At 39.6% G+C, this 12,026-nt stretch overlaps 2 protein-coding genes across 2 annotated transcripts in view; one reads left to right on the forward strand and one right to left on the reverse strand.

Moving 5' to 3' along the window:
- The first annotated feature begins 1,154 nt into the window (after nt 1-1,154).
- dct (dopachrome tautomerase) lies at nt 1,155-5,467 on the forward strand. The gene is made up of 8 exons (XM_070838747.1): nt 1,155-1,649; nt 1,789-2,088; nt 2,580-2,680; nt 2,953-3,119; nt 3,263-3,442; nt 3,580-3,715; nt 3,811-4,012; nt 4,574-5,467. Exons 1-8 carry the CDS (start codon nt 1,361-1,363, stop codon nt 4,747-4,749), a joined length of 1,551 nt encoding a protein of 516 aa, XP_070694848.1. The 5' UTR covers nt 1,155-1,360; the 3' UTR covers nt 4,750-5,467.
- The window catches only part of gpc6b (glypican 6b), an 81,911-nt gene continuing 74,991 nt past the window's right edge, over nt 5,107-12,026 (reverse strand). The window contains exons 7-9 of the mRNA XM_070838743.1: nt 10,157-10,293; nt 8,852-9,027; nt 5,107-7,914 (exon numbers count right to left, since the gene is read on the reverse strand). Coding sequence (XP_070694844.1) covers nt 7,709-7,914; nt 8,852-9,027; nt 10,157-10,293 — 519 coding nt within the window. The 3' untranslated portion in view covers nt 5,107-7,708. The remainder of the gene's footprint in view (nt 7,915-8,851; nt 9,028-10,156; nt 10,294-12,026) is intronic.

The following is a 12,026-nucleotide window of genomic DNA, read 5'->3' on the forward strand; positions in this document are numbered from 1 at the left end:
GCACGGTGACCACCACGTCTGCATCAGCTGTTGAAAAGGTTCCATCATGCACGCATGTTATACAGATGTTTGCCGATTGCCAATTGCGCAGACCCAGTGGTGAAAGAAGCACTTAAATAGTTTACTTAAGTAAAGGTACCAATACAACAATGTAAAAATACTTAATTACAAGAAAATTCCTGCTGTGCCTACTTAAGTAAAAGTACAGAAGTATCATTGAAACATGCTAGAAGTATCAAAAGTAAAATGAGTTAGTAAAATGTCCTCTGTGACTCATTATTAGATTGTTTGTACTGATGTATCATTGTGTCATTACTAAGCAGTACACATGCCCCAAAACTGTACTTTAACACAGAACGCGAGGAAACGTACTTGTTACTTTTCTCCACTGCATATAACAGTATGGTGTGTAAAATACAGGAACATGATATTCTTTTACACTTGAGCAACAAGGAGTACAATTCGTACAGTCGCTCTTTTCTCAGCTCACATGCACAGCATATGGTGTCAGCTGAGACCTGGGGTGAGAAGTTTGATTAACGGAACAAAAACCTGAGATCAGACCCGCTAAATTAACAAGCTCCAAATAATTCAGAAAACTGTGACTGTGTCTGGCTGGATTAAAGCGATTAGCCCCAAATTCATTTTTAATTTACACAAGAGATCTACAGTAAGTGCTGGCTTAAAAACCAGACACCACAAAATCATTTATTTTATTATAGTAACTGAGAATCAACCAACAAATTAATTAATTTGTTTTAAGACAATGTCTCTATTTCAAATTAGTTATCAGAAGTATCCCTAAATGGTATTTGTTTACACATAAATACAAAATTCATTTTGTATTTGATCAAGTGTCTGTAGGCAGCTGTGCAGTCTGTTTTATTTGGGGGAAATGTGACATATTTACCTTGTCTTGTTATCTTTTCTCTGATTTTGTCAAAATAATACACGAGACACAAATCTTTTTGCTTCCAAGTGGCTACACAACACTTACTATTGCCTGCAGGCAGTTCCTTGGTATTCATCCAGATCTTAGTCCAGCTCACAGCTCTTCTGTCAGGTGATCATCACAAGACCGAAGGCTTAATCCTCCTCAGCTCTACAAAAGCAAGAACAGAAATTAGAGGCTTTCTTAATGTGCATGTAACCAACTGGAACACAACATGATTTGGCTTTAAGTGTTGCTTGCACAGATGTTAAAACTATCACTGAATCTAATTTGAAGGTACACAAGTGTGGACCGTAGAAGACTGAGATTCCACACTCCTCTGGGGGAACTAATTGACCGTATTACTGCTGAAAGTTGATGTACAAACTGATTTGTCACCACTGACTGGAGGAAACAAACAGGTGAAATATGATGTACGCGCTGGGTCTTGGACTTCTTTGTTTATTCCTCTGGCCTGAGCCTGCAGAGGCTCAGTTTCCTCGAGTGTGCTGCACAGTAGAGGGGATCCAGTCCAAACAGTGCTGCCCTTCTCTGGGCTCAGATCCTGCCAATGTGTGCGGTGCTCTGTCGGGGAGAGGAAGCTGCTTGGCCGTTCGTGTCGACAACAAACCCTGGGGAGGACCATACAGGCTGAGAAATGTTGATGACAGAGAGAGGTGGCCGACCAAATTCTTCAATCAGACTTGCAGATGTACTGGTGAGTCTCATACAATTTTGTTAAGATGCTGTTTTGCTAAACAAGTAAATTCACCTAAATGATGGCTCACGTTGACCCTGGAACATCATCGACGACATCACCATGGTCTGATAGGTCTAGTTTTCTGTCTGTGTTACAGGTAACTTTGCAGGGTATAACTGTGGTCAGTGTAAATTCGGCTGGACTGGACCAAACTGTGACCAGAGGAAAGCAGCTGTGGTACGGAAGAACATCCATTCCTTGACCCCTGAAGAGCTCCAGGAGTTCCTCAATGCTCTGGAGATGGCAAAGACCACCACCCACCCAGACTATGTCATTGCCACCCAGCACTGGCTGGGACTCCTGGGACCAAATGGAACTGAGCCTCAGGTTGCCGACATCTCCATCTATGACTTCTTTGTCTGGCAACATTACTACTCTGTCCGAGACACTCTTCTTGGTAAATGAGCATTTCTTGACATAAGAATATTGCTACTGGTTAGTTTAGTGGTTTAGTGGTTGATTCTGTTTATTAGGAATTTAATAGGAAAATCATAATAAAATAAAGTACAAAGAATAATATAATGTGAATATACATTGATGGGAGCATCATCAACAATTTTATCTAATTCAAGATTGTTCCAGACACTTCAAAATAATATGGATTGATAATCCATCGTCATAATTCATTTTTTGACCACATACATTTAAGGTATATTCTGACTTATAATTATAGTTTGATGCAAAAATCCAAACATTTGTTTTTATTCATAGTTGATCATAAGTGAAAATACAGGCCTGTGTGACTGTGTCAAAATAAAGTTGTTTACTCATGCAGTCAATGGGTTTTACAGTATTCACATTTCTCCTGCATATAAGAATGTGTGATTTGCACATTAATGCCCTTTGATTAAATAGATGAGCTCTTCAAACACTTTGTTTTCCCTGTAGGTCCGGGTCGTCCTTTCAAAGCCATCGATTTCTCTCACAAAGGACCAGCTTTCATCACCTGGCACAGATATCACCTCCTGAGCTTTGAAAGAGAGCTACAGGTATGTGTAACTGTCTGAAAACATGTTACTAAACTATTTTTGGCATGAGTGGAAAAGGATCAATACCACTACAAGGGCTTACTTTTCAGTAAACCAAACAGCTGGCTGAGAATACATAAGTAGGCTCTCGTCATGGTGAAAACTCATATTTCTTCAGATTTCATTGTGCTTTTTTTTCTCTCCCAAAATTTCAACCCCATGTTGATGACTGAACTAAACATTTGTAATACAAATGTAGACTAATATCAATCAATCTTCTCTGTCCCCTGCAGAGATTGACCGGCAATGAGAACTTTGCGATCCCTTACTGGAACTTTGCCACAGGGCAAAGCGAGTGTGATGTGTGCACTGACTCTCTGCTGGGGGGCCGAAACCCAAACAACCCATCCCTGATCAGTGACCAGTCCAGATTCTCCAGATGGGGGGTGGTGTGTAACAGGTCAGCAAGAAATATTGATGGCGGGGAGAAAGACTCAATATTTATTGATTAGATTATGATGAAATAAACATTCTGGGGGGAATGTATATGTGATTTGAGTGTTAAGTGAAACTTTTTAATATTTTAATTGCTTTCTCTTCCAGTTTGGATGACTATAATCGCCTGGTGACCCTTTGTAATGGCACCAACGAGGGTTTCATTCAGAGGGGGATAATGGAGGGAGGTAACATGTCTCTGCCCACCATGACCGACGTCAGGAGCTGCCTTGGAATCCGAGACTTCGACAGCCCTCCATACTTCACCAACTCCTCCTTTAGTTTCAGGTACAACTCTACTGTAAAGCATCAATAATAATCTATACCTCCTATTTCACTGTAACTGATATGGTCAGTAATTGTTTATGCCAGTTTACTTACTCCAAAACTAGTGTTAAACATACTTTGTGCTTTGTAACTGACAGAAATGCTCTGGAAGGGTTTGAGAAACCAGATGGAGAACTGGATGAATCAGTCAATAACCTTCACAACCTCGTCCACTCCATTCTCAATGGAACCAGCTCTTTGTCTCACTCTGCAGCCAACGACCCCATTTTCCTGGTCAGAATCTGATTTCACGCTTCACTCTGAAATGGCGCGCCAGAGTTGCTGTCGTTTAAAATCACCGTGGTGTTTCTGGGTGGTGTTTCTCGCAGGTGCTCCACGCTTTCACTGATGCCATTTTTGACGAGTGGATGAGAAGGTTTGTTCCATCCAACGCCACCTTCCCAGATGAGATGGCCCCCATTGGTCACAACAGGGACTACAACATGGTTCCCTTCTTCCCTCCGATCACTAACGAGGAGATCTACATTACATCTGAGCAGCTGGGCTATTCCTACGCCATTGCCCTGGATGGTGAGAATCAATGACAATCGTTTGACATTTTGGAAAATATGGTGTTTTCTCACTACTTTGCCTGGCTGTGCCAAAAGGTCACCACTTGCTAGCACCTTTAACGTTTACTGATTAACTTTTTAAATCTCCTTTGTTTAATTGAAACAACAAAATATCCAACTATTCCTTTAAATTTATTAACTTCCACCTGAGCTCAAGTAAGGCTGCAGTGGCATAAAGTAACCTCTGAAGTTTGTTTGCTCTTTCAGTTCTCTGACACAGACGGTCAAGTGACAGCAGCTTCTACCTGACTAAAAATAAAGTCTCAATTTTTCTTGAGAATACACGCTGTCTAATGAAACTGACTTGTGTTGTTCAGAAGTTAAGAGTTTTGAAATTGCCACAAGCCACAAACCATAGCAAGGGGCAGGAGCTCAGTTGTGTAATGCTGAGTCATTGACAAACCCATCAAATTCCTCTTTGTTATACCAGAGAGAATGTGTTAGACATCTTATTTCAACATAATAACTGACATTTGTGCAAGTTTTTATGAATATCTCCACCTGTGCTTCATCTTTACAGACGCAGATGGAGGGCCGACTGTGTTTATGTTGGGCTCCACTCTGGGGGGAGTCTTCATCGGTCTCCTGGTGCTTCTCCTTATCTTTGTGCTCTACCTGCGTCAGCGGAGAAACAGAGGCTTTGAACCTCTGATAAAAGCAGACTTCACAAATAGAAAGTACACAGAGGAGGCTTAGGTTTTGCCTGTTGCCCCGAGACGCACTTCACATATTTAAGAGAGATGGAGCAGCCAATCTACCATGTTCTGTGGGCCCCACTGTGAAGAGAGGAAGAGGAAAATATTAATCATGAACTACACTTTCAAGTTTTAGATATTAAATCTAGTTTCATGTATGAACAATGATGTGAATCATATAGTATCTATTGAAAAATATGAATTTCAAGTGGGACCACTCAAAACTAATATAAACTTTAACTGGTTTCTTTTTAGTGAGCTTACAAAAGCAAGACCCCATTTACATCAATGTCTTTCATTGTTATTTACTTTTTGCAATTTCTTTACGAGAGTCACCACAAATACAGATCTATTGGAATGTTTTTAATAAATATTTATTCTCAAGAACAGTAACAAAACACAAATGCAATCATCTTAATTGCACTGAAAAACAATAAGGCATATTTGCTGAACTAGTTCCGCACCCCTTTTAGTTTGAAATTAGATTCCAACTCCAAACGAACTTTACCTCATCAGGATTTGACTTCATACAGCAATGCATTGATTGTAAAAAAATGTTTAATTCTAGCGTTTCCTGCTAATTCTGTTTTTCAGATCATTTGTCTGACAAGACATCCATTTTCAATATTTTATTGCAAAAATATTACCATTAAAAGTTCAATGATATAAAACATAAAAAGGGCATCCTGTAAGATCAATATTCATAATAAAGAATCCTTTTAAATGACACATTTGACATATTTTCTCTGTATTTTTGTTCTTGCAATGTGGATGCAAACACTGATGTAAATGCAACAATAAAAAGCTCAACAAATATTCATTGATATACTGCTAAGGGCGTAACACTGGCTAATTCCTCGGGTATGTAAGCTTAGCTGGCCTGCTGGTTATGGAGCTGACGGGATCTAAGAGAACAGTGGACGTACATACAGGCTGGTTTTGTCCGCCCCCCTCAGCACTGCCAGGCCTCTCACATTCTCCGTAAGTGCGCTCTACTAAGGAGCTTCACTGAAGCATTCAGCCCCGTCCAAACTCCACAGATTCTCATTTCACAGGTGACTGTGGTCGGCTTCAAGCCTGTCTGGGCTGCAGACATAACCATTCAAGCTCTGCAGATAAATTTAGGGACCCTTTCTTTGCATTTCCAGTAACCACTGTGTGCTGTTTGCTTCTTCCTCTCTTAATATTTTCCTCACCTTTTACATAACTGTGGTAATACATTTCCAGAAATAGTAACATTTAACTTGACTTTTGATGCCTGTCAGTATTTAATTTTTGTACACTACAGTGTACATTTTTATGACTATTTTACCCAAACTGTGAAAGCACTTACAGGATAAGCTTTGGTTTTTCAAGTCACATCTGCAAAATGGGCACATCTTTTTTTTTTTTTCTACTTCCTTTTCCTGTATATGCAAATCCAAAATCCTGGAATTTCTAAAATGTTTAATATTTGTGGAAATACTTGTAGACTATTCTGAGGATGCAGAAGAAAAAGTAACAGGCCCTGATGACTGCAAATAAATATAAAGATTACAGCAGCACATGATTTCCTTTGGTGATGGTGATTCTGTATTGAATGGATATGCCTTTCGTATTGCAATGCACATGTTCTCATATACAGAGCCAGGTCATCATTTCTCATTAGTGTGTAGGATGTCCTTTATAAGGCTTTATAATATTAACAGAGCAGCATCGCGTTAATAAATAATTGATTTGTGTATCTCTTTATTCAGTGGCTTTGCATGCCGGTCACTGCTGCTATAAAGTGGTTTGATGGAAACACTGAGTAACGACTCACTGAATGGACACATAAACCGCTATGGATAAAAAAAGAGAAACATATCATTGATCAATCATTGCATCTTAATGAGTATTATAATTTGTTTAGCTCTCTCTGACATATTTTAATTTCACACCTGGACATGCACCCCACAACACTACAGAACCAGCATCACTATGACGGCATTACTGCATAATGGTGGCTGTATCTGTGCGTCAGTAATTGCTCCATATTAATTCTGTCCAGGCTATCTAATCCTGAAGCCAAGCCTGAGAGATCAGCATGATATAAGAATATTTTGCAGATAATAAATTTGTTGCAAGGCAAATGAGTATATAAAAATTTCAACCACAACCCTTTTAACAAAATGTGAATTTCAGCACAAGGAGGCTGTTGATCACCTTCAGTGGATAGCTAAGAGCAGAGCAGATCCAGCATCCAGGGGCAAACCATGATAAACTTAACTTACACGCTTGCCAAACGTCATGGTTAAAATTATTGTAAAAGCCAAGACGAAGCAACATGATTCGATGGCTGCATCTGATCTCAAAACAAACATCGATTTATGACAACTTTGATGAATATTCAATTGTTTCTCGTCAAAAAAATCAGTAATTGGCACATGATTAAATGACAATGGAACGTGGATTGCAGTAAATGAAAACCACATGTTCCTGAATTTTTTTTTGTCATTTAGATCACTATCCTTTGTATTTGTTTCAAAATATCCTGTTTTAACATCTATTAAAGTTACCGTGCCTCTTTTAGGTGCATCAAGTAACCACATTCTCAACATTTTTCAACACACAAACAATTTTTGCATTAAAAAATTAAAACAATCAAAGTGCGTGTTATATTTTTCCACATGGAGACCTACATCAATACCTGCCATATGTGCAAGAAATCTCTGAAGCAGAGTTTGTAGGGTCGGCATCAGTGTTAGATGGTGAAGAGATGCCATGAAATATCAAGTCTAAGGATGGCACTGCACGATCTTTGGAAAAGTGGGAAATCACGATGCATGACCGCTCTCTTTTTTCAGAGTAGACTCCTCTAGCCTTGAGGCTGGCAGCCTGAATACTGTCTGCTTGACTGTAGCTCCAATCTGCCTGAATACAAAAACTGCAAAAAAGAAAAGAGAAACCCTGCTGTCCATGTTTAACCGTTTCCTCCAGCATTATCTCCATTGTCGCTGGAGTGCCAGGGCTGAGAGGGCCAGCATGGTTGGCAGGGCTACAGAGGGTGCATGGAGCGGGGCAGAGTCATCCACAGGCCCGCTCCGGTCGGCTTCGACCACTGGGGCTTCAGTGGCAGCACCGTCCATGTCTGTGGGGCAGACCTCTGTGCAGCCGCTGCCGCTGCCTGAGCCACTGCCTTCATCACCTGCAACACCATAAAAACACCAATGTGACAATAGTCAACAATAAATCACATTTTACAACCCTAAACTGTTTCCTTAAAGCTTCAAATGCAACTTTTTCTATTAAAAATAAAATGTTATATCAATAGTTGATCAAATGACATGTGCGTATGTTTTATTTAATTCTATGTTATATATCTATTTATTCATTTATTTATATATATATATATATATATATATATATATATATATATATATATATAAACAGTGCGCATTAATCAACTTTTCCATTCCCACATCAATGTTAATGTGCCAGAGTTAGCTAATGAGCTCATTTTCATCTGACGTCCCTTGGCACATTATTACAAATAGTTGGCCTAATGTTACCAATATAATGCTTTAGGAAGCACTGCAGTACAATACAATACAATACTAAAGTAAAAGTATATATATATTGTTCAACTATAATAATGCAGTATGTCAATGTTTTGTACACAGCTTGTCTCCTCCAAGTGGCTAAAACGTCAGTTAGTGAAGGTTTAACAATAAAATACTATATGCAACACCAATCTGTGTCTATTTGTGACTCTGTACCAGATCTTTTATATAGCTGAGTGCATTTAAATGGTGGATAATATTGCACAAACAATGGGTTGCCTTCAAATTGTTCCGTAATGGTCTTGATGAAGACTGGAACAGTTGTCATTAGTTTTTATTGCACACTGCCAGAGTTATTTATGTGCTCCTTCAGTGCCTCCTGTAGCTTTACTGATGCTGACTACATCTGACTCAAGATCAGGTAGTACTTCAAAGTAGACGGCTTTTCAAGATGAGTGACAAGTTGGAGCATGAAGTTGACCAGGGTGGAGAGGGCACTGCTAAAAATATATTTCCTTCCTTAAGAAAAAAGGTTGCATGTTGTCACGTGTGTGTGCCTGGGCAAAGCGGCAAACTGCTTACTTGAGTCCTGAAAGTAGATGTCATTGCCGTTGTAGGCATTCTTCAGCTTGTTGGTCATCACCCTCAGCGCCATGATCTGCTGGCGGATGAAGGTGTCTGGGCGGGTGATGTCCACGCCCACCTCAGGGTTATTCACCTGGTTGGTCAGTCCGTCCTTTTGAACTTCAGGGAAGTACCTTTTAGGTTCAGAATGCAACAAATAAAATAAAGCAGACATTATTTTTTGACGAGGTGCTTGTTAAAAAGACAAGGAGTCTGGTGAGTGCTCATTTGTCAAAATCAAAAAATATCTGGGACACCAGACAAACCTATTAGAGACTCTGAGCTGTCTCATGCACCTTAGCATGTGCCCATGTTAATAAGGAAGACCAGGCTAAGGGTGGACTGAATACACAGCTGTTATGTTGTCTGAAGATATGCGTCGGATGCTCATACATCACTTGAGAACAGCGTTGGCAAAATTAACATTTGACCTCAAGATGTCGGGTAATGTTCTGACATACTTGCAAGATAATTCTCCAGGGAAAACATGTCAGCTGCCTGCATTCCTGTTTGATAAATAAGCAGCAGGCCGTCATGTGAGGGCATACCACAAATCGTCTCACACAACAGCATTTGTTTCCCATAAGCCCAGGTCACTCTGGGTAATAACCTCCTCTGCTATCTCGGTGAGTCAGAAGAGGTAACATTTAATGTCCTTGGCTGACTCCACTTGTGATATTGTTCCGTTTGTGGTCATAGAAAGTAGCAGCAGCTTCCACATTCAACACCAATATACAGGGTTAAATTATTAGCTTTCAGCATTATTGCAAATATGAATGCTGAACATCTTTTGATCGTACAGTTGATGTTATGAATAAGAGCAGCACAAATCAATTAAGTGTGATCTCAGCCATGGCTGTGGGCATTTGGAGCGCTCATGCAAATATTTTCCTTGAAAATGAAATCAGATTAACAGGGACGCACCATGCTGGTTGCACATTTTAGAGAAGAATGAAAACACAATTCCATAAAATAGCACCGGCAAAAATGCAGAAAGCATCAAAGCAAATTATACCATGTCGTAAAGGGTGAATCCAAACTAGAATTATTAACTCTTGAGTATTTAAGAAACCAGATCCTGTTTGTTTGGTCCATGTAGCACAGTAGAAGTATGCCAAGCTCTTGCACAGCCGAGTTTAAATCAGTGAAAGTAAATAATCTGGTCCTTAATTCTAGGATTAGACTGATTAACACTAGTCTAGTTGAACAGACTTTGGACCTTGTGTATTAGCCTGCATTAGCCCTGGGCCTTGGAGCACTTACCTGCCCTTGGTGTGTCCATTCCAGCACTCTTCATCACTAGTATTTTCAGCGGTCACTCTGTCCTCCACGCACATCGCCTCGGGCAGGTTGGACCAAAATTTCTTCGACAGCTTCAGCTTCTCTTTTATGTCAACGACCTGAGCAAAGACAGGGGTCGTTAGATGGGAGAAAGAACCCTGTATAAAGAAGTCAAGTCTGTGTTCCAATATGGTTGCAGTTGAAAAATGATACATACATATTACATACATAACTGATTTGGAATTATTTAATGAGTCATTGTTTCTCCTGAGAAAATTAAGGCCAAAATACTGCGCAGAGTGTGACCAATGCCTTTTATTTTAAAAGCTGCAGACAACCCTCCCACATACCCGCCATTGCTTTATAAATGGTTGTAGTCCTCAAAGCCTTAAAACATTATTACTAAACACCATGTATCCTTGTAAAAGCATTTCAAAGAAAAGACAGAAACTGACAGATATTTGTGAAGTTTCTGGCACATACAGTATGTGGGCTGGGATGAGGTAAGTATAGTAAGATATGATTTGGTAAATCTAGTATTTTTGTCAAGTTAACTATGTCCTAACTGAGCTTTAGTCTTTTTAAAAAAACTCTCTGTTACTCATGATACATCTCATTTGTAAACTCACTATAAAACTGCTCCACCTTCACTTATCAAAGGGATTATAAATGTTGGGATTTAACCCAGAGACTCCCAAAAAATTATTTGGGTTTAATTTTTCTTCCATGTTTACTACCAAATGTTTGCATCATGAAAAGTAAAACCATGCAGGCTTGCAGCAATAATTTCAGCTTCAATGTCAGACTTAAATGCTCCTTTGCATCCCGGCCATGTGACACAGTCAGATATCGTTTCCTGACTTGAGCCTGTTGAACCCCAATCTTTCATCAGACACAGAATTTGACATTTTTCACTGAAGCTGAGGGAAAGCCTGATAGCAGCAGGTTGGCCCCATTATCTTTTTCCGTCTGACTTGCTGTTGGCTTACATGAAATTGTAGTGAACCTGAGCAGAACATGAAAGGTGCTGTACTGACTGTGTGACGCTGCTGTAGGCCCCGACTCTGCTTTTGATGTGTTAATCCTGTCACACTGATGCCAAAGCACTTCAGCAGCTCTGATACTGCCCAGAGGGTCAAGGCTGCACTGAATGCAAGAGATTGACTGGCAATGTTTGACTAAACCTCATACATTAAGTTTAGTTTAACAAGTGAGAGATGCACAGTTTTTCTCAGGATCTGCTCACAAAACCAAGCCCATATAAATGTTAATTACACTAAAAATGACATACTAAAGTTTTAATTAGCACCTCGATTACATATGTAATAATATGGAAAACATGGGTAATTTCCATGTAGTTGAAAGTAGATTAACAGTTCACTTCTTGTAACTTAAATGGGCTCAAATGACAGACAGCGTCATAATGATTATTGCATTTCTTCATATTCTTAGATGTGCTGTATTACACATAAAGCTGTTCTCAGCCATATATCCATTGCACAGAGAGACTGAATGTTGAATGTTTCCTATTTTAACCAACCATAACAAACACACAGACTTAGCAGTTATATTAAAAACTCCCTATTGAGACAGACAGCTAAAAGAAATCCACTGGGAGCACGTGATGAACCTGTAATACCTCAAATGTCTGATGCTTAAAGGAGAAACATTTAAAAATAAGAGGAAAGGTTAAGCCTTTTCACACAATAATAAATATGCCTCTGGGAAAAGTGTGTCTCTCACTTTATCGTACATTGCCCATGAATAAATGATACGACTGCAACAAGCAGCCCTGGCATGCAACCAGATGCAATGCACACTAGATGGCACTATGTCTTTGAGAAATGGGAAG

The sequence above is a fragment of the Pempheris klunzingeri genome, chromosome 10 (assembly GCF_042242105.1).
Source record: "Pempheris klunzingeri isolate RE-2024b chromosome 10, fPemKlu1.hap1, whole genome shotgun sequence".
In the NCBI taxonomy this organism is placed as follows: domain Eukaryota; kingdom Metazoa; phylum Chordata; class Actinopteri; order Acropomatiformes; family Pempheridae; genus Pempheris; species Pempheris klunzingeri.

Coding starts and splice junctions, on each gene's coding strand:
- dct (XM_070838747.1), top strand. CDS start 1,361: ATGATGTACGCGCTGGGTCTTGGACTTCTTTGTTTATTCCTCTGGCCT. Junction 3,443..3,579: donor AACTCCTCCTTTAGTTTCAG/GTACAACTCTAC, acceptor TGTAACTGACAG/AAATGCTCTGGAAGGGTTTG. Junction 4,013..4,573: donor CTACGCCATTGCCCTGGATG/GTGAGAATCAAT, acceptor TCATCTTTACAG/ACGCAGATGGAGGGCCGACT.